At 58.1% G+C, this 22,128-nt stretch overlaps 3 protein-coding genes across 8 annotated transcripts; 2 read left to right on the top strand and 1 right to left on the bottom strand.

Annotated features, from left to right (window-relative positions):
* Positions 1 to 1,204: 1,204 nt before the first annotated feature.
* On the bottom strand, positions 1,205 to 3,809 carry FBXL12 (F-box and leucine rich repeat protein 12). The gene is made up of 3 exons (XM_048315028.1): positions 3,646 to 3,809; positions 3,501 to 3,573; positions 1,205 to 3,267 (listed from the first exon to the last, which is right to left on the bottom strand). Exons 1-3 carry the CDS (start codon positions 3,729 to 3,731, stop codon positions 2,494 to 2,496), a joined length of 933 nt encoding a protein of 310 aa, XP_048170985.1. The 5' UTR covers positions 3,732 to 3,809; the 3' UTR covers positions 1,205 to 2,493.
* Positions 3,810 to 13,745: 9,936 nt separating this feature from the next.
* On the top strand, positions 13,746 to 17,704 carry ESPNL (espin like). Its single transcript, XM_048314646.1, has 5 exons — positions 13,746 to 13,962; positions 15,567 to 15,619; positions 15,966 to 16,103; positions 16,190 to 16,397; positions 16,438 to 17,704. The coding sequence occupies exons 1-5, from the start codon at positions 13,746 to 13,748 to the stop codon at positions 17,697 to 17,699; spliced, it is 1,878 nt and encodes a 625-aa protein (XP_048170603.1). The 3' UTR covers positions 17,700 to 17,704.
* Positions 17,705 to 17,728: 24 nt separating this feature from the next.
* KLHL30 (kelch like family member 30) lies at positions 17,729 to 22,059 on the top strand. 6 transcript variants are annotated; one of them, XM_048314395.1, is made up of 8 exons: positions 17,729 to 18,275; positions 18,512 to 19,355; positions 19,438 to 19,606; positions 19,797 to 19,883; positions 20,099 to 20,254; positions 20,349 to 20,537; positions 21,067 to 21,212; positions 21,505 to 21,935. In XM_048314395.1, the coding sequence occupies exons 2-8, from the start codon at positions 18,582 to 18,584 to the stop codon at positions 21,754 to 21,756; spliced, it is 1,773 nt and encodes a 590-aa protein (XP_048170352.1). In that variant the 5' UTR covers positions 17,729 to 18,275; positions 18,512 to 18,581; the 3' UTR covers positions 21,757 to 21,935. The 6 variants fall into 6 exon arrangements, with proteins under 6 accessions (XP_048170352.1, XP_048170351.1, XP_048170350.1 ...); XM_048314394.1 differs by having other exon boundaries at positions 17,729 to 18,371; positions 18,515 to 19,355; XM_048314393.1 differs by having other exon boundaries at positions 17,729 to 18,371.
* The last annotated feature ends 69 nt before the right edge of the window (positions 22,060 to 22,128 follow it).

The raw sequence follows: 22,128 nt of genomic DNA, 5'->3' as shown, positions 1-22,128 counted from the left end.
GTTCCCCCGCGTTAAGCCCCGGTGTCTCCTCCAGTCTCGCCCGCCCCACGGTGCCTCTTGTCCCCGTGTTCCCTGCTCGGTGCCTTTTGTCCCTGCTTCTCTATGCCTCTTGTCCCTGTCACCTGCTCGGTGCCCCTTGCCCCCTGTCCCTATCACTCCCCGGCTGCCGGTGCCTCTTCGTTCCTCCCCGGTGTTCCCGGTGTTGCATCTCCGGTCTCGCCTCGTCCCGTCCCCCGTCATCCCTCAGGCAGTTTGTGCTTTTATTGTGATTCTTCCCCATCTGTTTGGATTTAAAAAGGGACAAATTCTCTGGTTTCTGAGGGGGTTTACTCCAAGTGTGAAAATGAGCGGGTCTGGAAGATAGGAAATACTTTGGAAATTACCACAGAAGGCATGAGCAGATACACATGGCCGAGAAAATAAAATGGATTTGGGTCTGATAAAAGACCTGGATCTGAATATTAAATACGTACATGTATGAAATCGTGGTACATGTGTGCAAGTTGGTGCGTGAAGAGGCAAAGCAGCAGCTTGGTAATCAATGGTTGTTCCCTGCAATGACTGATAGCCCCAAATGTTATGGCTTCTCTGAGTTTTCTATTCACTTAGAGGGCTGTGGACTGCTACTCCTTTCAGAATGCTAAGACCAGTTCCATGTCCTGGCTTTGCTGAAGGTTTAGCTGTCTCTGTTGGACATTTATTATGTATTTTTAAAAACATTTGGGCTTTGATGTAATGATGTGCATATGAATACCTAGAAGGTGGGGTTGGGGGAAGAAATGCTCAAGTCAGCAAAAGATGAAATGGAGATGAACTGAGTAGAAACCCCTTGAATTTGGAAATCAGAAGAAACAAAGATCAAGAACAGCCCTCCAAAGAGCTTCAAGTAGGTATGTGGGGACGGTGAGTAGAACCAGAACTTCTGGTTAAAGACCTTTCAGTCTTTTATGCCCCTAATTTGCCCATAGTCATCCAATATTTACAGCTCCCCTCCTGCTTCCAAACCTGAAACACTCCACTTTGCACCATATCAACTTGTAATTGTTGTCCCCTGTTTAGCAGTTAGTTAATGGAAAACTGGCATGTTGTGACTGTGGGGATGTTAAATTCTGTTTTTGTGCCATCAGGATTGCAAAGATCCTGGTGCAAAGATCAGGAGAACGTCGAGGTTCTTGCTGCATCTCACTGTGCCTTGACTGATTGATGGATTTTTACTGCTTTTAATTTTCCCTTTCCCTGTCGTACTGTCCCTCCCCATCCCAGAGAGTGCTGGAACAGATAAAGCTGGAGGTTTTAATGAGACTAATTCCACCAGTGTTAATCTCCTTGCCTGGGATAAACACGGAGCGGTAGTTACTAAGTCAGCAGCCTTGGGATGCTTTCCAAAGCACATTTTACCTTTGGATATTAGCCCTGAAGCTACCCTGAGACTGGGTTTAGGAACAAGAAAGAGTCCAGGGCACAAAGGCCACCCGAGAGCAATGAGGATTTCACCACAAGGAGGGTCACTGCCATCCAGGACTGTCTAAAACCCAAAGGTTTATTGCATGTGCTGCAGCTGAATGGAGGGCAGGGGGCGCTTGGGATGAAAACAAGGCAGAAAAAGCTCAACTGAGGCATTAGTTGTCCTGCTCCGTTTCCTGTAGGATGCTCTTGTCAAAAGGAAGGGTGTCCTAAAGGGCAGGAGAGATGCCGAAGCAGGTTAAAAAACCCCCAAGCCCTAAAAACAGGGGTTCAAATTAAAGTTAAAAGCTTGCAAGTTTTTTAAAATAAATACAATATTCGCTTTAAAATATAGAATAAAAATTAATAATAACAACATAACAACATTTGGGTGGTTATCTGGTGTTATGAAATTGGGGGATGAGGGAGGAAGAGGAAGTGAATGGAGACAACAGATGATGAGAAAACGTGGATGTTACCAGCAAAACCCAGAGGTAACGACAGCCCCAGCAATGCCCAGGGGCAAACGGGATGTCTGGCTCTTGGGACCAGGTGTTCAGGAATCCTCGTGACCAGTCTGACAAGTGACTTGAAGATCCAAATTTGAAGGAAAGGAGAAGGAATTGGAAATCATGAGGTTTTGGCTGCCAGGTCTGTTTTTTCAGTGACAGAAGGGTGTCTCACTTCACTCCTTGAATTCTGCACTCATTACACTGCTGCCTGGTCCTCAGCAGTGGAGAAAGAGGAGAAGACAGAGCTTAAACTTGTCATCACCCCAGCCAGTTTTTGGTCAGTGGGGTTCCCAACGGCTGGGTGTGCTTCCCAGCTTTCCTATTCCTCTGATCCATGGAAAACAAGGAGCGGGGAAACCTACCAAAAGCTTGTTAACAAACTTATTTACATGACAGCTTTTTAACATATTTATGTGAAAAACCGTAATATTTTAAGGCCAATGGGAATTCTGTCCCACAGCTATGTACAGGAAAACAGGCTTTACCAAAACAAAAGGAGCACTTCAGGTGTAGTAAGGAAGGATAGCACTTCAGGCTATCAAGGAGTGTGAGATATGGTGCAATGTGGAAAATTCTCCTGAATTTTATCGAGGAGTTCATCTTCAAAGCAAGTTCCACCTAATTTGAGGTGGTTCAGGCGAGGCAGCACTTGCAACAAAGCAATAACAGTACCAAGGGAGACCAAATCATAGAGGTCAAGGCACAGGGTCTCCAGGTGCTCCAGTGTCACAATAGCAACCAGCCCCCTGTTTGTCAGGAAGTAGGCATTGCTGATTTCCAGGTAGCGGAGCTGCTTCATGTGGCGCCCAATGAATACCATGGCAGCATCACCAATGATGCAGTGCCGCAGAATCAGACGTTCAAGCTCTTCCAGGTGTGGAGCTGCTGCTTGGATCCCCATATCAGTGATGCGGTAGGTGCCACAAAGGCTCAGTGTCTTCAAGTGGTTCTGTGAGGAAATGCCAAGAAGATGATGGTCAGAAAAGGTGGGAATGCTGTGGATAGTGAGGTGTTGTACCTGTGGTGGTGGCACCGAAGGGGAGACGCAGAACCAGGCATCGGGGATGTCGCAGAGGCTCAGCTCCAGTGTGGTGACAGAAGAGGGCATGCTCTCGTACGGGACATGGCGGAGGTCTGTCTCGGTCAGGCACAGCCGATGGAGCTGGGGACAGCGCTTCCGAAGGGCAGCCAGCAGTGCCGGTGAGAGGAGCCGCTGCTTGCCGCCCGAGCGAGGCATGCCCCGCATCCGCAGGGTGCACAGGCTGTCAGGGAGGCGGTGGCGCACCAGGTGCCACAGCGTGCGGCGGGTGATCTGGGGGGATGAAAGGGCCTAGCTCCAGGGGATGGCGTGGGGAAAGGCACCCCTGTCGCAGTGGGGTGGTTCCCCCCATTCCCCTCAGCTTCTGCCTGCAGCGGGGTGATCTGACCGCCCCCCCAGTCTCAGTCCCTGTCCACAGTGGGGTGGTCTCGCCTCCCTCCATCCCTCCTGCCCACAGCGGAACTGTGTCCGCCCCCCGCCCCGCTGTGCGGACAGGCGGCCCGTACCCGGTGAGGGCTCAGATCCACATGTGTCCAGACCGCTCGGTCCTGCGCCAGCTGCTGCCACCGCCGGCAGACCCTGCGGGGAGGCGAGCAGCCGTCAGCGCCGGGCCGGAGAAGCGGCAGGCGGTCCCGCCCGGGGAGGCCCTACCTGGCCGCTCGCAGCCGGTCCCGCAGCGGCAGCAGCGCCAGGACCTGCACCAGCACCGAGTCGGGCAGGGGCGCCCGCTCCGCCATCGCGGCGTTGCTAACAACAAACCCGGGGCGCGGCCCTGGCGACGCCTCAGTTCCGGGGCCGCGCCGGCGTCCCTGCCAGAGCCCGGGGCGCGGCCTCGGCAGGTACCGGCAGGCCCCGGTAGCTCCGCTGGGCTCGGGACCTCCCTCTTTAACCCCCTTCCTTACCAGCAACCCCCTCCCCGTGCCTCTTCGTTCCCCCGCGTTAAGCCCCGGTGTCTCCTCCAGCCTCGTCCCACGAGTGCCTCTTGTCCCTGCTTCTCCGTGCCTCTTGTCCCGTTACCCCCCACCTTGCCCCAGTGCCTCTTCTTCCCTTGGTGTCTCTTGGAGAAGAAGTGGCTTAACACTGACCGTTCCTGGTCCAGTCACTCTCCCTGACATGTTTTTTCTAACACCCTTCTAATGTTCACGTGGCACCAGCTCACATAATCTCTCTGAATACCCGGCAGGCCATCACAGGACGGGAACAGCTGTCATGACTGTCGGAGACGATCCTGGAATGTCTACAGTGCATAGTTGCAACCCTGGAAGAAGAGAATACAAAGTAATAAATTCAACGCTGACCTCAGGAGGATGCTTGAGCAGGTAAAACATGCTGTCCCTACCTCTGCAAAGCTTTATTGTCCTCTGGAACATGACACATTTCACCAGACAGCACTTTGGAGTTGTCTGCTTGTTTTCTTTCCTCTCCCTTTCACCCATGTGGACACACACTGTTGTATTTTCTTTTTATTCTGACACCCCACGGCCTTCACAAATGCACCTTCATGCTGATGCCAACCTCCTTGCCCCAGTGTCCCCAAACACACACTTGTCTCTCATAGCCCACACTGAATGCTTTTTGCCCACAAACTACAGTCTCTGGGCGGAGATCTCCTTGTCTTGACATCCAGAAAGTTGTTTTGCTCCATTTGGTGGCAGGTGTCTGTGATCTTTTTTCCCATCCAGTGTGTAGGTGGAATAGGAATGGAGAAGCCTGAAGAGACTTCTCTAAAAGTCTGACCAGCAAATGACCTGCTTTTATACACGTGAGAACAGAATCTTCCTCAGTGGGAGGAGGCTCTGGCCATACAGTTGTACTGGCAGTAGCAGCAATCACCAGACTTCTCTCTGTACATGAAATGGGTTTGGTAACACCCTGGTCTCCTTGAGGAGGTGAATCTTCACAGGCATCAGGGTGACTGGCATACATGTAAGATGTATGTCAGTCAAGTACAGGATGCTGAGCTCTGGCAAGTGAGCCAAGAGTGCTGCTGAAGCACAGCTTCAGCACAGGTACAGCTGAAGGCTGTTTTCACCAGGAAGCCTCAGAGTCTGAAGTTCAGGTGTGACAGAAAGCAAACTGAACTCCTTCCCCTTGGGACTTGCAAGTGGCTGCCTGTGCTGTGGACCTACTTCTGCAGTTCAGCAGTGTGTTGGTTTTGTACAGCCTGGTTTTTGGTAGCAGGGGGGCCACAGCTCTGTGAGAAGCTGCTGGAAGCTTCCACCACGTCCAACAGAGCCAATCTCTGATGGCTCTGAAGATGGACATGCTGCTGGCCAAGCCTGGGCCAATTAGAGATGTTGGTAACATCTCTGTGATAACAGATTTAAGAAGAAAATCAAAACAAAGGGGGGCACACTGTTAATTCCAGCCAGAGAAGAGGAGGAGTTGAGAACATGTGAGAGAAACAACAGGGAGACACCAAGGTCAGCGGGGAAGGAGGGGCAGGAGGTGCTCCAGGCACCAGAGCCAGGATGCCTCTGCAGGCTGTGGTGATGACCATGGTGAAACAGCTGGGCCCCTGCAGCCCCTGGGGATCCATGGGGGATGCAGAGATCCACCCGCAGCCCCTGGGGATCCACAGGGGATGCAGAGATCCACCCACAGCCCCTGGGGATCCACGGGGGATGCAGAGATCCACCCGCAGCCCCTGGGGATCCACAGGGGATGCAGAGATCCACCCGCAGCCCCTGGGGATCCACAGGGGATGCAGAGATCCACCCACAGCCCCTGGGGATCCACGGGGGATGCAGAGATCCACCCACAGCCCCTGGGCATCCACGGGGGATGCAGAGATCCACCCGCAGCCCCTGGGGATCCACGGGGGATGCAGAGATCCACCCGCAGCCCCTGGGGATCCACAGGGGATGCAGAGATCCACCCACAGCCCCTGGGGATCCATGGGGGATGCAGAGATCCACCCACAGCCCCTGGGGATCCACGGGGGATGCAGAGATCCACCCACAGCTCCTGGGGGAGGTGCCCGTGCTGGAGGGGGTGGATGCCTGGAGGAGGCTGTGATCCAGTGGGAGACCCAGTGGAAAGAGGGGGGGCCCTGCTTCCAGGCTGGAGCAGCCTGTCCTTGGAGGACTGCACCCCGTGGAAGAGTGACCCACGCCACAGCAGTTTTGGGAGGACTGTGTGCCCGTGGGAGAGACTCACCTTGCAGCAGGTTTGGCAGGACTGCTGCTCATGAGAGTGGAACCAAGCTGGAGAAGTTCACGGAGAACTGCCTCCCATGGCAGGGACCCCACGGTGCATCAGGGGAAGGACTCCTCTCCCTGAGCAGTGGAAGAAGATCCCAGTCTCAGGTAGGTAAACCAGAGGTCCAGGTGGGAGAAGTGGCCATCTGCTGCGAAGAACATCTGCCAGGAAGTGGTAGGTCAAGTTCCAGATCTGCAGTTTCCCAGACCCAGAGGAGTGCCCTAATAGCTGAAAAACACTTCCTCAATTCACTTTATCAACACCTTCATTCATTGTGGCTCACTGTAAAAGCCTTGGGGGTGCTTATGGCACGAGCAGGGTCACTGCTGCCTGGGCTCGTTTCTGACTCATGTGGTACAGACTGAGGAGTCAGGATACAGGGAAACTTGTGTCTGCACTTCTTTTTGCTTCTGTTCTATTCATATAAGAAATGGCTGTTTAATCAAATTATGGTTTTCAGCAGTTTGAGAGTTGAAAAATCCTGGTTTAGGATTAAAAGATATGAATTGAAAATGGCTATGAAGGAAGCGATAAACCTTTATATAAACAGGAGGAGCATGAGGAAAAGGAGAAATCCTACCTAATTCTATTAAGATGGGGGACATTGTGAATGTTGGGAAATTACAAAGATGCTTTAAAATATATGGATGGAAAATTGAAAATTCCCTTTCATGTGGCAGAATATCTGTAACTAGTACTGTTTTCCAAATAAATGTCAGAGGATTGAAATTGATAAAAAAGATGTTAATGTATTTCTGTTTTATCACCAAGTTGAATAAAATTTCAGGTTATGTAGGTGTGTTGGTTTTGGCTGGGGTAGAGTTAATTTCCCAATGGCTGGTGTGAATATGTTTTGGATTTGTGCTGAACATGGGGTTGCTAATCTACAAATGTTTTTGTTATTGCTGAACAGAGCTTACACAGAGCCAAGGCCTTTCCTGCACCATGTATGGCCGTGCTGGGAAGAGTGCTGGTGGGAACCTTCCTGGGATGGAAAATATGACCCCCTTCCCCCAAATTATTACAACTTTGAAATTATGGGGCCTTCAGGCAGAGATAGAGGAAAAGGAATAACAGTTCTTTACTAGTATATATATATATAACAAGACAAACAACCAACCACAGCGGCAGCACCAACAAACAGAACCTGGAGCCCGGTGCCAGCCGCTCTCGGCCGCCAGCACCTTCCCCTCGCTGCAGTTCCGCTCGCGGCCGCCAGGGGCGCTGGTGGCTCCCGGCCGGGCGGGGCGGGGCGGCGACTCCCCGCCTGCAGGGGGCGCTGTGCCGCGAGCTCGGCCGCCTCTCCCCTCACAGGGTAATGGCGGCTGGGGCGAGGGGAGGGAGAGAGAAGAAAGGGGCTTCCTTTACATTCCTTCACCCACAGAGGCACCGGTGCCCCTCCAGATGGCGAAATGGGCTGCAGCAGGAGCCTCAGAGCAGCAGCTGCAATGGCAGAGGCGGGCACACCCAGAGTGGCAAAGTGTAGCAAAAACTCCGAAACTGTGGCAGGAGCTGTGGGGATCGGGGTGTGGGGTTAAAGTGTAGGAAAAAGCCCAAAAGAGAACATTAGTCCCAGTTCTCTATATAGTGCCTGAGACACCAGAGGATGACTCTGCGCCCACAAGGACCTCAACAAGCTGGAGAAATGGGCTGATGGAACCTCCTGAAGTCCAACCAAGGGCTATGCAGGGTCCTGCCCCTGGCGAGGTGCAGCCCCAGGCACCAGGACACACCATGGAAAGCAGCTCTGCAGAGCAGCTCCTGGCGAGTGTGACTGGCACAGCCCCACCCCAGCAGAGACCGCCTGGAAGGCAGCTGGGTGAGCACTGAGCCCACGGCCAGGTCGGCTTTGTGCCACAGGGTCCGTCTCTGGGCATGGGGGAGCTCCTGGGTGTGCCCCTTAGAGCCCTGTGATGTCACCAGTCATGATCACTGTGCCATCACTTGCAGTGGGGAGGTAACTATGGACACCAGCGCTGGGCAGTGCCACAGCACTCAGCCTGGGACACGCTGGCAGCCGAGGAGCTTCCGAGTGCTGCCAGTGTGTGAGGAGCTTCTCAGTGCTGCCAGCGACCAAGGAGCCTCTGGGTGCTGCCAGCGACCGAGGAGCTTGTGAGTCCCACGAGAGGCCGAGGAACACCTGAGTGCCACCAGTGGAAGCCAAGCCTTCGAGTCCTGCCAGCAGCTGAGAGGAGTCAGGTCCGGGAGCAGCAATGGAGGAGGCCAGGCAAGAGCCAGCAGCGCCGCGAGCCGCCAGGATCTGCCGCATCTGCGTGGATCCCCTCCGCAGCCCCGCTGCCGTGGAGCCCTGCGGACACGTGTTCTGCCACGCCTGCATCCAGCCCCGGGCTGCCCCCGACGCCGCTGCCACCTGCCCCATCTGCCAAGAGCCCATTGGGGCCATCCGCCTGCTGCAGGGGCAGGACAACCGTGCCGGGCCGGCCCCGCGTCGCCACCGCCGCCGCCTCCATCCCTTCGTGGCGCGGTGGCGGCAGCGGCAGCAGCAGGAGCAGCAGGAGGAGGCAGCTGCTGGAGGTGGCCGGCGCCGAAGATTGGCTGATGGGGATCGGCCGCCGAGCCCTGTGCCCCGCCAGCGTGCCCGGAGAGAGCTGGAGGAGCTGGACAGAAACGGGCAGGAGGAGAGCAGGTGGCCGCGGAGCGAACGGGAAGCGCTGGGCGGAGGGGACAACGGGCGCCGCCCCGCCGTGCTCCCCCGATGGGCAGCCTCCATGGCCCCTCTGAACTGAAAGCCCGGATGCCACCGAGGGCTTCGCCTGGTTTCTTCTGACTGCTTGCTTGTCACCGCAAGACTGAGGAGAGTGGGAGCTGTGGGAGGGAAAGCATATAGTCATAGGAACTTAGGTAGAGAGTAGGATACTGATAGTGGAATTAGCTGTAAATAAACATTTTTATTCATTTGAAGCATTAGAAAGCAGGCATTCTTTATTAGCGCCGGACACACGGAATAATATCTCCTTTAATCTGACGTCTGTGGTGAAACTTCATAACAGGGCCCGTTGTTATTCCGTCCCGATCACACCTATCCATCACAATGTGCCTCCCAGCTAATACACAAACACCACTTTCCTAGAACTAATTTGCATGCATTTGCCTTCTACTGGAAGTCCTTTTTTGGTCCTGGAGGTCGTCATAAGGGGTGTCTGGTGGTCACATTCACCGAGTGCTTCAATATTACTTTGAGCTGCTGCTGCGAGCAGAAGGGCAGAGGCGGCGGCAGCGGTTTCTCTTTCTCGGCGCTCCGCATACAGAGAGGCGCTGAATGGAGCCGGCGCCCGTGCGGTGCCGGCGGGGACAACGTGGCCAGCGACGAAAACATGGTGAGCAATTCCCCAGCACAGAATCCAGATGAGATCAACTTCTCAGCGCTGCAAAATCCTACAGAAATCCTTGAACTGGTGGAATTTGTTGCCAGTGGTACTTGGGAGCAGCGCAGTGACCACAGGCCTCCCAGCTGCAGGTGGATAACTGTGCTGGGGTGGCCTGTTGTCATCACAGCCTCTTCCATTCCCCGCACAGCGGGGCTGTGGTGGCAGGGATGGCGGCAGCAGCAGCAGGGCCCTGGAGGTGCCTGGTGCTGGAGAGTCTCTGCCAAACAACCTCAGTGTCTTGCAGTGGTTTCGGTGTGGAGTGCTACAATGGTATTTTCAGGAAAAGTGGAGGAAGAGGCCAACAACTGAACAGATTCTATGTTGTATTCCAAAGCTGCTGTATTTGAAGGGAAAAATGCTCACTGGGGCTGATAAATGATCACCCAGCCATTTCTCATGAGCTCAGAGAAAGCAGGAGGCTTGGGGGAGGTGGAACTTTGCAAATAGGCTCTGCCCTGTGAGCAAGTGATTTTAACTGTTGGTACTCCGGGTTTTTAAGTAGAGGGTGTTGATCAGCAGCGTGAAGCTGAGGTGGAGGCCGATCATCAGCAGTGTTGTTACGATCCGGTTTAGACCCAGAAGAGCAAAGAAAAATTATGTCTCTGCGTATAGACCGGAAAGAACTTGAAAGGTTCAAAATATATCCAAAACTGAGATTAAAACCAAACGAGGCTAGATGTTGGTGCCAAACAATGGATGTATTTTATTTAATAGTAAAAGGGGGAGGGGGACAGGGACAGAGGTGACAGGGTTAGGAAGCGTATCGCTCTTCCGAGAGTCCCAGTGACGTCTCGTTGCTCCCTTCCATCTGGTCTCCTCGGTGCTGAGGGTCCCCTGCCGCCGTGCCACGCCACACTGCGCCACGCTGCACCACGCTGCCACACGCCGGAGAGTACAGAATCCCAGGGATTAATGCCCACTTTGGGCCAGGTGGGAATGCCCACGTGGCTCCCGTGCAGGGGCCAGTTTGACACTGTCCCTCCCAACACTGTGGATTTGTTGCATCATCTCTGGTGTAGGGTCTGAGGGCCACTTTGGGGGGCCTTGGATGGGCCATGACAGCCCCCCTGCTGTCCTTCCCACGGCTGCGGCTTTTCCCCGGCTGAAGGGGCCCCTCAGCTGGGCTCCTCTGCGCAGTGGAGGACGGGCAGTCACTGCGCCTCTGCCCAGAGGCTTTTCCAACACGCATCCAAAGCCTCTCTCCCTCCACCCTTTGGTGCAGGGTCTGGGCCAGCCTGGCAGCTGATAGGCCTGGGGCTGTGCTCTCCACCTTGGAGGTGTTAAGCCTGTACTTTGTGAATCTCCCCAGCCCTGAGTGGTGATGGGCCTCTCAGAGCCCCATTCAGGGCATGGTAGTCTTCTCTGCAGCTTTTGTAATACAGTTTTTAAAGTCCTTCATGCAAATGTTTAAGCCATAAACTATAATATTTCAGTCTCTGACAAGTGTAGCCCAGGCATCAGTACTGGGAGTTTCTTCTTGATAGTGGCCTGAATAATGGGGCCCAGGGCACCCTCAGCAAGTTTGCTGAATTTCCTACAGTGGGAGGAGCTGCAGAGACACCAGAGGATGACTCTGCGCCCACAAGGACCTCAACAAGCTGGAGAAATGGGCTGATGGAACCTCCTGAAGTCCAACCAAGGGCTATGCAGGGTCCTGCCCCTGGCGAGGTGCAGCCCCAGGCACCAGGACACACCATGGAAAGCAGCTCTGCAGAGCAGCTCCTGGCGAGTGTGACTGGCACAGCCCCACCCCAGCAGAGACCGCCTGGAAGGCAGCTGGGTGAGCACTGAGCCCACGGCCAGGTCGGCTTTGTGCCACAGGGTCCGTCTCTGGGCATGGGGGAGCTCCTGGGTGTGCCCCTTAGAGCCCTGTGATGTCACCAGTCATGATCACTGTGCCATCACTTGCAGTGGGGAGGTAACTATGGACACCAGCGCTGGGCAGTGCCACAGCACTCAGCCTGGGACACGCTGGCAGCCGAGGAGCTTCCGAGTGCTGCCAGTGTGTGAGGAGCCGGAGCGCTGCCAGTGTGTGAGGAGCTTCTCAGTGCTGCCAGCGACCAAGGAGCCTCTGGGTGCTGCCAGTGACCGAGGAGCTTGTGAGTCCCACGAGAGGCCGAGGAACACCTGAGTGCCACCAGTGGAAGCCAAGCCTTCGAGTCCTGCCAGCAGCTGAGAGGAGTCCGGTCCGGGAGCAGCAATGGAGGAGGCCAGGCAAGAGCCAGCAGCGCCGCGAGCCGTCAGGATCTGCCGCATCTGCGTGGATCCCCTCCGCAGCCCCGCTGCCGTGGAGCCCTGCGGACACGTGTTCTGCCACGCCTGCATCCAGCCCCGGGCTGCCCCCGACGCCGCTGCCACCTGCCCCATCTGCCAAGAGCCCATTGGGGCCATCCGCCTGCTGCAGGGGCAGGACAACCGTGCCGGGCCGGCCCCGCGTCGCCACCGCCGCCGCCTCCATCCCTTCGTGGCGCGGTGGCGGCAGCGGCAGCAGCAGGAGCAGCAGGAGGAGGCAGCTGCTGGAGGCGGCCGGCGCCGAAGATTGGCTGATGGGGATCGGCCGCCGAGCCCTGTGCCCCGCCAGCGTGCCCGGAGAGAGCTGGAGGAGCTGGACAGAAACGGGCAGGAGGAGAGCAGGTGGCCGCGGAGCGAACGGGAAGCGCTGGGCGGAGGGGACAACGGGCGCCGCCCCGCCGTGCTCCCCCGATGGGCAGCCTCCATGGCCCGTGTGAACTGAAAGCCCGGATGCCACCGAGGGCTTCGCCTGGTTTCTTCTGACTGCTTGCTTGTCACCGCAAGACTGAGGAGAGTGGGAGCTGTGGGAGGGAAAGCATATAGTCGTAGGAACTTAGGTAGAGAGTAGGATACTGATAGTGGAATTAGCTGTAAATAAACATTTTTATTCATTTGAAGCATTAGAAAGCAGGCATTCTTTATTAGCGCCGGACACACGGAATAATATCTCCTTTAATCTGACGTCTGTGGTGAAACTTCATAACAGGGTCCGCTGTTATTCCGTCCCGATCACACCTATCCATCACAATGTGCCTCCCAGCTAATACACAAACACCACTTTCCTAGAACTAATTTGCATGCATTTGCCTTCTACTGGAAGTCCTTTTTTGGTCCTGGAGGTCGTCATAAGGGGTGTCTGGTGGTCACATTCACCGAGTGCTTCAATATTGCAGGTGACCTTTCTTTGAACTTTTTCTTTGGGCATGCACTGCTGCTTTTTGTTACCTAACTTTAAAAAAACTCTCTGTAGTCCTCTTTATCAGTTTCTCCACTGGTTCCAGATACGTTTATCCTCCTTTGTGCATACCTTTACATCCTTTTATCTTTTTTGCTAGTTAGTCTTAGAGCTCTATTCAGCAACTTCAGGGGACCTGAAAATTTCTGTTCTCTGTCTTATTTATCAAGTCTCCCTTTTTCTTGAGACTCTCTTTTAGACAAGTCTCCATACTTCATTTTCCAGCACAGTATTACAACAACCGTAACATTGAATACAAGCGAGTACACACAATACAATGATTAAGGTGTGTGTTAGTTTAAAACAATCTGGGGTTTATTTTTGGTGGGCGGGGGAAGCCCCAGAGGCAGCTTCTGAGCGAGAAGCTGCTCGAAGCTTCTACTCTGTCCAGCAGAGCCAATCCCTGAAGGCTCTGACGATGGACATGTTGCTGGCCTAATTAGAGACGTTGGTAACACCTCTGTGATGACATATTGAAGAAGGACAAGAACGCACGCAGTCCTTCTTCTTCGGAGGGGTGGGGAGGCGCGTGGGCCAGGGCCCTCCCGGGGCCGGGAGCGGCCAGCGGCCGGCACCGTGCGGCCGGCGCCATCTCGGCACAGCTTGCAGTGAACTCTGCCTGCAGTGGGGAGGTAACTATGGACACCAGCGCTGGGCAGTGCCACAGCACTCAGCCTGGGACACGCCGGCAGCCGAGGAGCTTCCGAGTGCTGCCAGTGTGTGAGGAGCCGGAGCGCTGCCAGTGTGTGAGGAGCTTCTCAGTGCTGCCAGTGACCAAGGAGCCTCTGGGTGCTGCCAGTGACCGAGGAGCTTGTGAGTCCCACGAGAGGCCGAGGAACACCTGAGTGCCACCAGTGGAAGCCAAGCCTTCGAGTCCTGCCAGCAGCTGAGAGGAGTCCGGTCCGGGAGCAGCAATGGAGGAGGCCAGGCAAGAGCCAGCAGCGCCGCGAGCCGTCAGGATCTGCCGCATCTGCGTGGATCCCCTCCGCAGCCCCGCTGCCGTGGAGCCCTGCGGACACGTGTTCTGCCACGCCTGCATCCAGCCCCGGGCTGCCCCCGACGCCGCTGCCACCTGCCCCATCTGCCAAGAGCCCATTGGGGCCATCCGCCTGCTGCAGGGGCAGGACAACCGTGCCGGGCCGGCCCCGCGTCGCCACCGCCGCCGCCTCCATCCCTTCGTGGCGCGGTGGCGGCAGCGGCAGCAGCAGGAGCAGCAGGAGGAGGCAGCTGCTGGAGGTCGCTGGCGCCAGAGATTCTCCAATGAGGATAGGGAGCCCTGTGCCCCCCGTGCCCCAGCAGCGTGTCCAGAGAGTGTTGGAGGAGCTGGACAGAAACGGGCCAGGCCAGGACGGTCCATTGTGGCTGCTGAGGGAGCGGGGCAGAAGAGTTGGCCTCAGGGGACCACCTGCACCTCCTCCCGTTGGTCCCATTTGTAGTGGAGCCTCCATGGCCCCTCTGAAATGAAAACCAGGATGCTGAGATGGGCCTTGCCTTGTTTTTCTGCCCGTTTGCTCATTACTGCAGCACTGGGGGAGTGGGAGCTGTGGGAGAGGGAAGGATACGATTGTGGGATCTTGGGTAGAGGGTGGGATATAGCTGAAGAACTGGTGGAGAGGGATGAATGTGGTTGTTGAAACTGAAGGAGACAGGCCACCCTTGGTTGTTTCTGCGCTGCTTTGCTCATCCTTGTGGGTATGCAGCTGGGAAATGGAAAGGGAGAAGAGGGAGAGGGAAAGGGAAAGGAGAGAAAGTAGAAGAGAGAAAGGGAAAGTCCCCTGAGACTCCGAGCAGATCCCAAAGTGGCCAGTGCCTGCTTTCCTAAGGAACAGAATGAGAAATGAGGCCAAGATGGAGGTTTGGGACAGAACCTCCTCTCCTCTCATGCCTGCACACCCTTGCACTATGGAGAGCTGCAATCCTGGGAGAAGCTCTCCAGGGCTGGGGGAGACAGCCCTGGCACAACCATCCACCAAAGGGCTTTCAGCAAATTCCCCCCTCCTACAGTACAGCAAAGCACAACCTTCGCTCCCACTGTGGCTCTGTTGCTGGGCAGCAAAAGCTCATCCCCCCCATGAGAGCTGGGTGTCAGCCTGCACTGGAGCCAGGGAGGGATTGAGAGGCTGACTCTGTAATGGATCCTCGCCAGCTAATCGGTGTTTATAGGCTTAGATCTGCTGCTTCCTAATTTTATTCCAGCTCCTCGATTGAATTTCTCACATGTAAGTGAGCCCCAAGAGTCCATCCTGGCCATATATAATGGATGGTGATGGAGAGAAAGAATACAAATGTGGCTGAATGCCAGTAACACATGCCCAGGCAGCAGTGCAGCAGATCCCTCTGCTGAAGATCCCCCACTGCCAGAACCTGCCCTCAGTGCCCCGTGCAAGAGGCTTCCTCTGTCCCCAGCAGCTGGCCTGGGGCCATGACCAGTCTCGGCCATTCTCCATTGGCCCCAAGAGCAGGACAAGGCTTGGAGCCAAGCCACCAAGCTACTATCTCCAGGAACAGCGCCAGTTCCACCCACTGAGCCCTGGTGCTGCCACTCGATGCCCCATCAAATATTAATACAATGCTCAATGCCTCTGTGCCCTGCCCCAGCACTGCAGCCCTGGCCCCTGTCCTCTCCAGGGCTGCCCGAGCACTCCAACCTCCCCTCCTGCCCCATATTGCTCGTTGCTTTCCACACAGGGACTTTGGGGGTGCAGCTGCACCACCTCTGGGTGTTCCCTGAGCAGGGCACGACAGGACTCGACCCCCTAACTTCGGCAGCCAGCTCAGCCCCGTGCAGGTAAGACCCCACTGGGCCTGGGGCAGTGGGCACCCCCATCCCCGAGGAATGTCACCTCAGGGAGCGGGAGGACGGGCTGGGGGCATGGGATGCCCCAAGAAGGGCTGGCGGCCATGGGGCGGCCCCGGGCTCGGTCCTTGGCTGCAGGGGCGTCGTAGTGCACCTCTGGGGGAGAGCGGGCAGCAGGGATTCCTCAGCTCCGTCCCTCTGAAGGAACGAGATCCACCCGTGGCTCTCCTCCGAGAAGGGTTTTCCCCAAGGACCGGGGTGATGTGTCGGCTCACCCCTCAGCTGGGGGGGGCCCTGGAGGCGCTGGGGCCCACCTCCCCTTGCTGCCCTCCCCCAGGAGGAGGCCCGCGCCTCTGCCCCCAGCAGCCGCCCGGCCCGGCAGGGGATGGAGCCCGGCAGGTCGGTGCCGGCGGAGCTGAAGCTCCGCAAGCCCTCGCAGCGGGCCAGGATCCCGGCGCCCTTCCTCGCCCACCCGGTAGGTCGCTGGCTCGGCCCGCGGCCCCCGGCTCGTCCTCTCGGCCGCTGTAGCCTTTCGAGCCCCCCATGACTGTATCCACACAGGACGGGACGGCTGGGCCGGTGGGGCCCCCCTGGCCGAACCCCGCGGAGGTAGACGTGGACTCCCTGGTGCCCACGCACGATGAGCGGGGCCGGCTCATCCCCGAGTGGAAGCGGCAAGTGATGGTGCGGCGGCTGCGGGCCCGACTGGCGGACGAGGACCCGGCGGGAGGGCAGGTACGAGGGGCACGGGGAGTAGAAGGGGCATGGGGTGTCGAAAGTCGCTGACCGCCTCTCTCCGCAGGATGCAGGCTCCTGGAGCTTCTCGCGCTCCCACCAGGCCGTGCTGGGTCCGTTCGGGGAGCTGCTGACCGAGGCAGACCTGCATCAGTTGGAGAGGGCAGTGGAGAGCCTGCGGCTGCGGCGGCGCGGCGAGGTGTACCAGGGCGAGCTGCGGCGCCTGGTGCGGGAGCTACGCGCCCTCTTGCCCGCCCCGCTGCTCAGCATTTCCGTCCGCAGCCCCCCGCCTGCCCCGGGGCAGCCCCTGCCCCTCTGGTGCGGCCGCCTGGCCGGAGCCGTCAACAGCCTGGCAGCGCTGCTGGCCCACGCCGAGGGGGTGCAGGGTCCCCGCGCTGCCGTCACGGCGCCCGCCGCCACCTCCGCTCTCCCCGCCGCTACCTCGGCTCTCCCCGCCGCCGGCGGGCATCCCCGGGAGCCTGGGGGCAGCCTGGCGCAGCGGGAAATCCGGCAGTGCGGAGTCTGCGTCCGCAGCCTGCGCGGCGCCTTCGAGCCCGCCTGGGGGGCCGCGGGGAGCGCGCCGGCCGGGGGCGGCGAGGCGGAGGCCGCCAGCGACTCAGGCATCAGCTGCGAGGAGGCGTTTTCCGACGGCGGCGGCTCCTCGGGGAAGGGGCAGGGGCCGGGGCCAGAGTGGGGCAGCTTGAGGAAGGAACGGATCGTGATGCTCTTCCTGAGCCACTGGAGACGCTCCGCTTACGCGCCCTTACGGCCCGCCGCCGGGGACCCTCGGGAGACAGCGGGAAGCGGGGCGCGGGCGGCGGCCCGCTTGGCGCGGCAGAGGGCGGCCATCCAGAGGCTCCTGAGCGGCTGGAGGGACGCCGCCTCCCGCCGCCCCCCGCCGCCGCCCCCCGCTCGCACCCTGCTCTCCCCGGAGCAGTTCGTGTCGGTGGCGGGGGGCGGCCCGGCCGAGTACGAGAGCCTGTCGCTGGAGCTATTCATGCTGGGCTATTTCCGCATCTTGGAGCAGGACCTGCCCCCCGAGGAGCGCCGAGGCCGCCACCTGCTCTGTTTCGAGGTGTTTGAGCAGCTGGGCCGGCATGGCTGGCGGGCTGTGCGGGCCTTCCACCGCGCCGTCATCGACGAGATCGCGGCCGGGCGGCGCGGCTGGCGCGACGGCTTCGACGACATCAAGGCACGGTACTTCGGGACTTTGCACAGCCCGGCCCAGCGGCCTCGGGAGCCCGGGGAGGACGGGGAGGAGATTTGCCGCTACATCGATCGCAGCTTTGCCTTTTGGAAGGAGAAGGAGGCCGAGATCTTCAGCCTGGAGGAGTGATGCCGAGGGGCTGCGGAGGCCGCGGGCTGCAATAAAAACCTTCTCGATTCTGTCCCAGCTGAGCGAGGATTTCCGGGGCGGCGAAGAAAGCTGCTAAGTTGGGCGGGCCGCCTCAGCACCCCCATCTCCCCCTCTCCCAGGGCGGGTGTTCCAGGCCTCGGCTGCCGCCGCGTGTTTACGGCTGCCGCGGAGTGAGATAAGAGCCTATATTTATAGCGGCACCGGCAGTGCGAGCCGGAGGAGCGAGGAGGGGCATCGCGGGGACCCCCGGCTACTGATGGGGTGGAGGGAGGGTGCTGTGGGAGCTCGTCCCTCCAGGCTCGGTGCCCAGCCGACCCCTTCGGGGAGGCTTCCCTAAAGGCACCAGCGCCGTGGGATGGGGCAAAGACGAGGATGGGCCGCGGCGACAGCTCTGCTCGTGCGGTGCCTTTAAGAACAGGGAGCAGTGTCCAGGTGCCGCCTAAAAATAGCGTGTGCCCCTCGTCCGACTGATCCCGTGTCATGCGGCGTGTCCCTGCCCAGCGCCGGGACCGCGGTCCCTTCCCTCCCGCGGGCCGGCCGGGCTCTGGAGCACTGGTGAGAGCGGGAGCGAGCGCGCCGAGAGGGCTCAAATCACTCCGAAAATCACCCCCAAAAGGGCGGTCGCTGCCCCGGCAGGGCAGCTGCGGCGTGGTGAGGAGAAAACACGGCCATCAGTGGGAGGGGGGCTGTGGGAAGCACTTTTGCAGCCACTGCTGTCTGTGACTCGGGCACTGGGAAGGCGGGAGGGTGTCGCAGCAGGGGGAGAGGGGGACACCGTCGCCTTTTCCTAGCAGGGACAGCCTCGTCTCCCGCTGCTCGGGCACTGCCCGCCTGCCAGGCCCCACGGCCATCCCCAGCACCATGGTGAGGAACATGGACGACTTTGACTTCTGCCTGCCTTCGCACGCCCAGGCCGTGCTGGAGGGGCTGCAACAGTTGCGCACCAACCCCAAACTGGCCGACGTGACGCTGGTGGCGGGCGGGCGGGAGTTTCCCTGCCACCGCGGCATCCTGGCCCTCTGCAGTCACTACTTCTATGCCATGTTCTCCGGTGACTTCGCTGAGAGCATTGCAGCACGGGTGGAGCTAAAGGAGGTAGATCCCACTGCGCTGGAGATGCTGCTTGATTTTGCCTACACGGGAAAGGTCACCATCAACCAGGGCAACGTGGAGGGGCTGATGCGGACCTCCAGCCAGCTCCACTTCCCTGCTATCCAGAAGGTCTGCAGCCGCTACCTCCGGCAGCAGATGGATGCCACCAACTGCCTAGGTATCTGTGAGTTTGGTGAGAGCCACGGCTGCCCTGAGGTCTCCTCCAAGGCTTGGTCTTTCTTGCAGGAGAACTTTGAAGCCGTCTCCCTTCAGGAGGAGTTCCTCCAGCTCTCCAAGGAGAGGTTGGCTGTCTACCTCTCCAATGACCAGCTGCAGGTGCAGGAGGAGCGGAGCCTGGTTGAGGCTGTACTGCGCTGGGTACGCCACGACCCAGGATCCCGAGCCCAGTTCCTGCCGGAGCTGCTGGAGCTGACCCGCCTTGTCTCACTGCCTGACCAGTACCTGCAGAACCTCCTTGCCACTGAGCCTCTTGTTCGTGACTCAGATGCCAGCAAGGCCCTTGTTGCCCGATCCCGCACCATGGTGGGTATCCCCTTCCCCTAAATCCCACTCCCCTGAGCCAGGAAGGAGGAGCTTGATGGCCCCGCCCTGGTCTCTTCATCAGGGGCAGAGTGGCACTGGTGCCCTGAAGAACCCCCCAACCCCACCACAGAAGCTAGAGGAGGTGCTGGTGGTGGTTGGTGGCCGTGTGCTGGAGGATAGTGAGGATGAGGAGAGGGGGCTGGAAATGCCAGCTGCCACCAGGAACTTTGCCTTCTATAACCCCAAAAGCAGTAAGTGCCCTGCACTTCCTCCACCTCCCTCCATGCTAATTAACCATCTGTCTACCCCAAAGCCACCTCTTGCCAAACTAGTGTCAGTTTAGAGAGACACCGCTTGGGTTGGGATGGGCTTGAAACAAGGATGGCTTAAGAAGTGCCATTGCTGGCTGTGGGGTCATTGCTTGGCTCTGCTGGGTTTCAGGGCGATGGATGGCTCTGCCCGACTTCCCTGATTACAACAAATGGGGCTTTTCCCTGGTGGCTCTGAACAACGATGTGTACGTCACAGGTCAGTGCCAGGGCTGCTGGTGCAGGGTGGGGTCTTCGAGGAGCAGGGATGGAGGACAGGGGACAATGATATGAGCATGAGGCACTGGTGTGGGGCCAGAGGCTCCTCTCTGAGTGAAGTCCTCTCGTTACTCTCTGCTTGGGCAAATCTGGCCACTGGCAAGGAATACCCAGGGACAGCTGCACTTGGCCCACCTGACCTGTCTCTCTCTCTAGGCGGCTCCCGGGGGTCCCAGAATGACACGTGGTCAACAACGCAGGCCTGGTGCTTCTGCCCCAGGGACGGTGTCTGGAAGCCCATTGCTTCCATGCTGAGAGCCCGGACAAACCACACCAGCGCTGTCCTCAATGGAGAGATCTACGTGATTGGGGGTAAGGCTGCAAAGACCCTGTGGGTGCTGCCAGGGTGGGAGTCCATGGGTGCCCCAGAGCAGCAGGGTGGCTGCCGTGTCCTGTCACCCTGCAGGGACAACAGTGGATGTGGTGGAGGTGGAGCGCTATGACCCCTACAACAAGAGCTGGTGTGCCATCAGCCCAGCCCTCAAGTACGTGAGCAATTTTGCAGCTGCCAGCTGCTTGGGCAAGCTCTACCTGGTGGGCTCCTGCGCCGTCAAGTACAACGCACTCACTCTGCAGTGCTACAACCCTGTTCAAGGTGAGGGCTGACCCTGCTGCCACACCCCACCAATGTTGTCCCTGGGAGATGAACAGAGGAGCACCCCCAGGCAGGTGCCCCCCTGGGCTGCCAGGCACGGTCCTGTGGGATGTGAGCAGGTGCTAGCAGGGTGTGGTGGTGGCTGTGGCACAGGGCTCAGGAGCCCCAGGAGTGTGGCTGTTAGCAGCATGGACCTGAGCCACAGATGTCTGACACAGCCCAGACCTGACCTTCGGTGGAGCAGGATCTCTGAGCCATAGGGGTGGGGGAGGCTGCCTGCCTTAGGAAGAAACTAACACCCTGTGACAATGCAACCTCCTCAAGTAGACTCCCATCCCACAGCACCACTACAAACCATGTGCCCACCCCACAGTTTTTTATGCAAGACCCTCGACTGGGATGGGGACTGCCTGGCTGGTCTGCCTCCTCCCTTTCAAATTCCCCCTGAAATAGCAATGCTTTTTTCAGCCACTGGCAGCTGCATCGAGAGCCAAGGGTGGGATGCACTGCTAATGACTGCTCCTTGCAGATTTGTGGAGTGTGATCACATCCCCCTTCATCCCCAAGTACCTCTCAGCCCCACGCTGTGCCACTCTGCACGGGCTCATCTACCTCATCGGGGATAACACCAAGAAGGTCCATGTGTACAACCCAGAGGCAAACATCTGGCAGAAGGTAGTGGGATGTGGGACCAGGCACGATCACCCTCCCAGGGTATGGGGATGGTGTTCCCAGCTGCTCCCCCTCAGTGTCAGCACCCCCTTTTCCCTCCTACCCACTCATCCCTTGGCTCTATTAACACTTTCCTCCCCTGTTCCCCCATCCCACATGCAATAGGCACCAGAGGCCCCCAAACCCCACGGAGAGGATGGGGTAGGGAGACATGTCTGGTGGGTCAATGTCCTCTGTGGTGGGAGCAGGAGGTCACCAAGGGGTACTTGCACATCTCACCCTGTCCCTCACACAGGTGCAGCTCCTACACACACTTCACGAGAACGGTGGGATGGTGGCACTGGGTGACCGGCTCTTTGTCACCGGTGGCCACTGGAAGGGCATGGACGGGGACTACCGGGTAGAAATGGAGGTGTATGACTGCACCAAGGACATCTGGACGTGCGAGGGCTCCCTGCCCTGTCTCTGGCTCTTCCATAGCTCCTCCTCCATCTTCATGGACACCTCCAAGTGGACAGAAGCTTTCCAGGGTGACCATGGGTGGTAGGAGAGCCACAGTGATACCTGTCACCCTATGCAGCCATGCTCCCCTGTTGCTGCTGCCTGTTCAGGTTGGCAAGTGGGAAGCGGAAACCCCTGTGCCAGGCTGGCTAGGGCATCAGGAGTATGTTCTCCCCCACCACTGCAGGGAAAAGGCTTTTCCTTATAAACATGCTTTGGCTAATACTTTCTTGTTTTGGTTTGTGGCTTTTTTTCAGAACTGCCTCTTTCCGCTTCCAAAACTCTAAAGCTTTTAGGTTATTACAAGGCCTCCCAAAGTGTGGTTCATCCCATCAAAGCCCGACATTGCTACTTGGGGCCAGCAGCCTGTGCATAATCCTGGTTTCATTCCTGGGACACACAGCATGCCCCCCAGGGC

Source organism: Corvus hawaiiensis, chromosome 10, assembly GCF_020740725.1.
Source record: "Corvus hawaiiensis isolate bCorHaw1 chromosome 10, bCorHaw1.pri.cur, whole genome shotgun sequence".
In the NCBI taxonomy this organism is placed as follows: Eukaryota; Metazoa; Chordata; class Aves; order Passeriformes; family Corvidae; genus Corvus; species Corvus hawaiiensis.
Note: the sequence above shows the minus strand (reverse complement) of the source record. Positions and strands in the feature narration are given on the sequence as shown.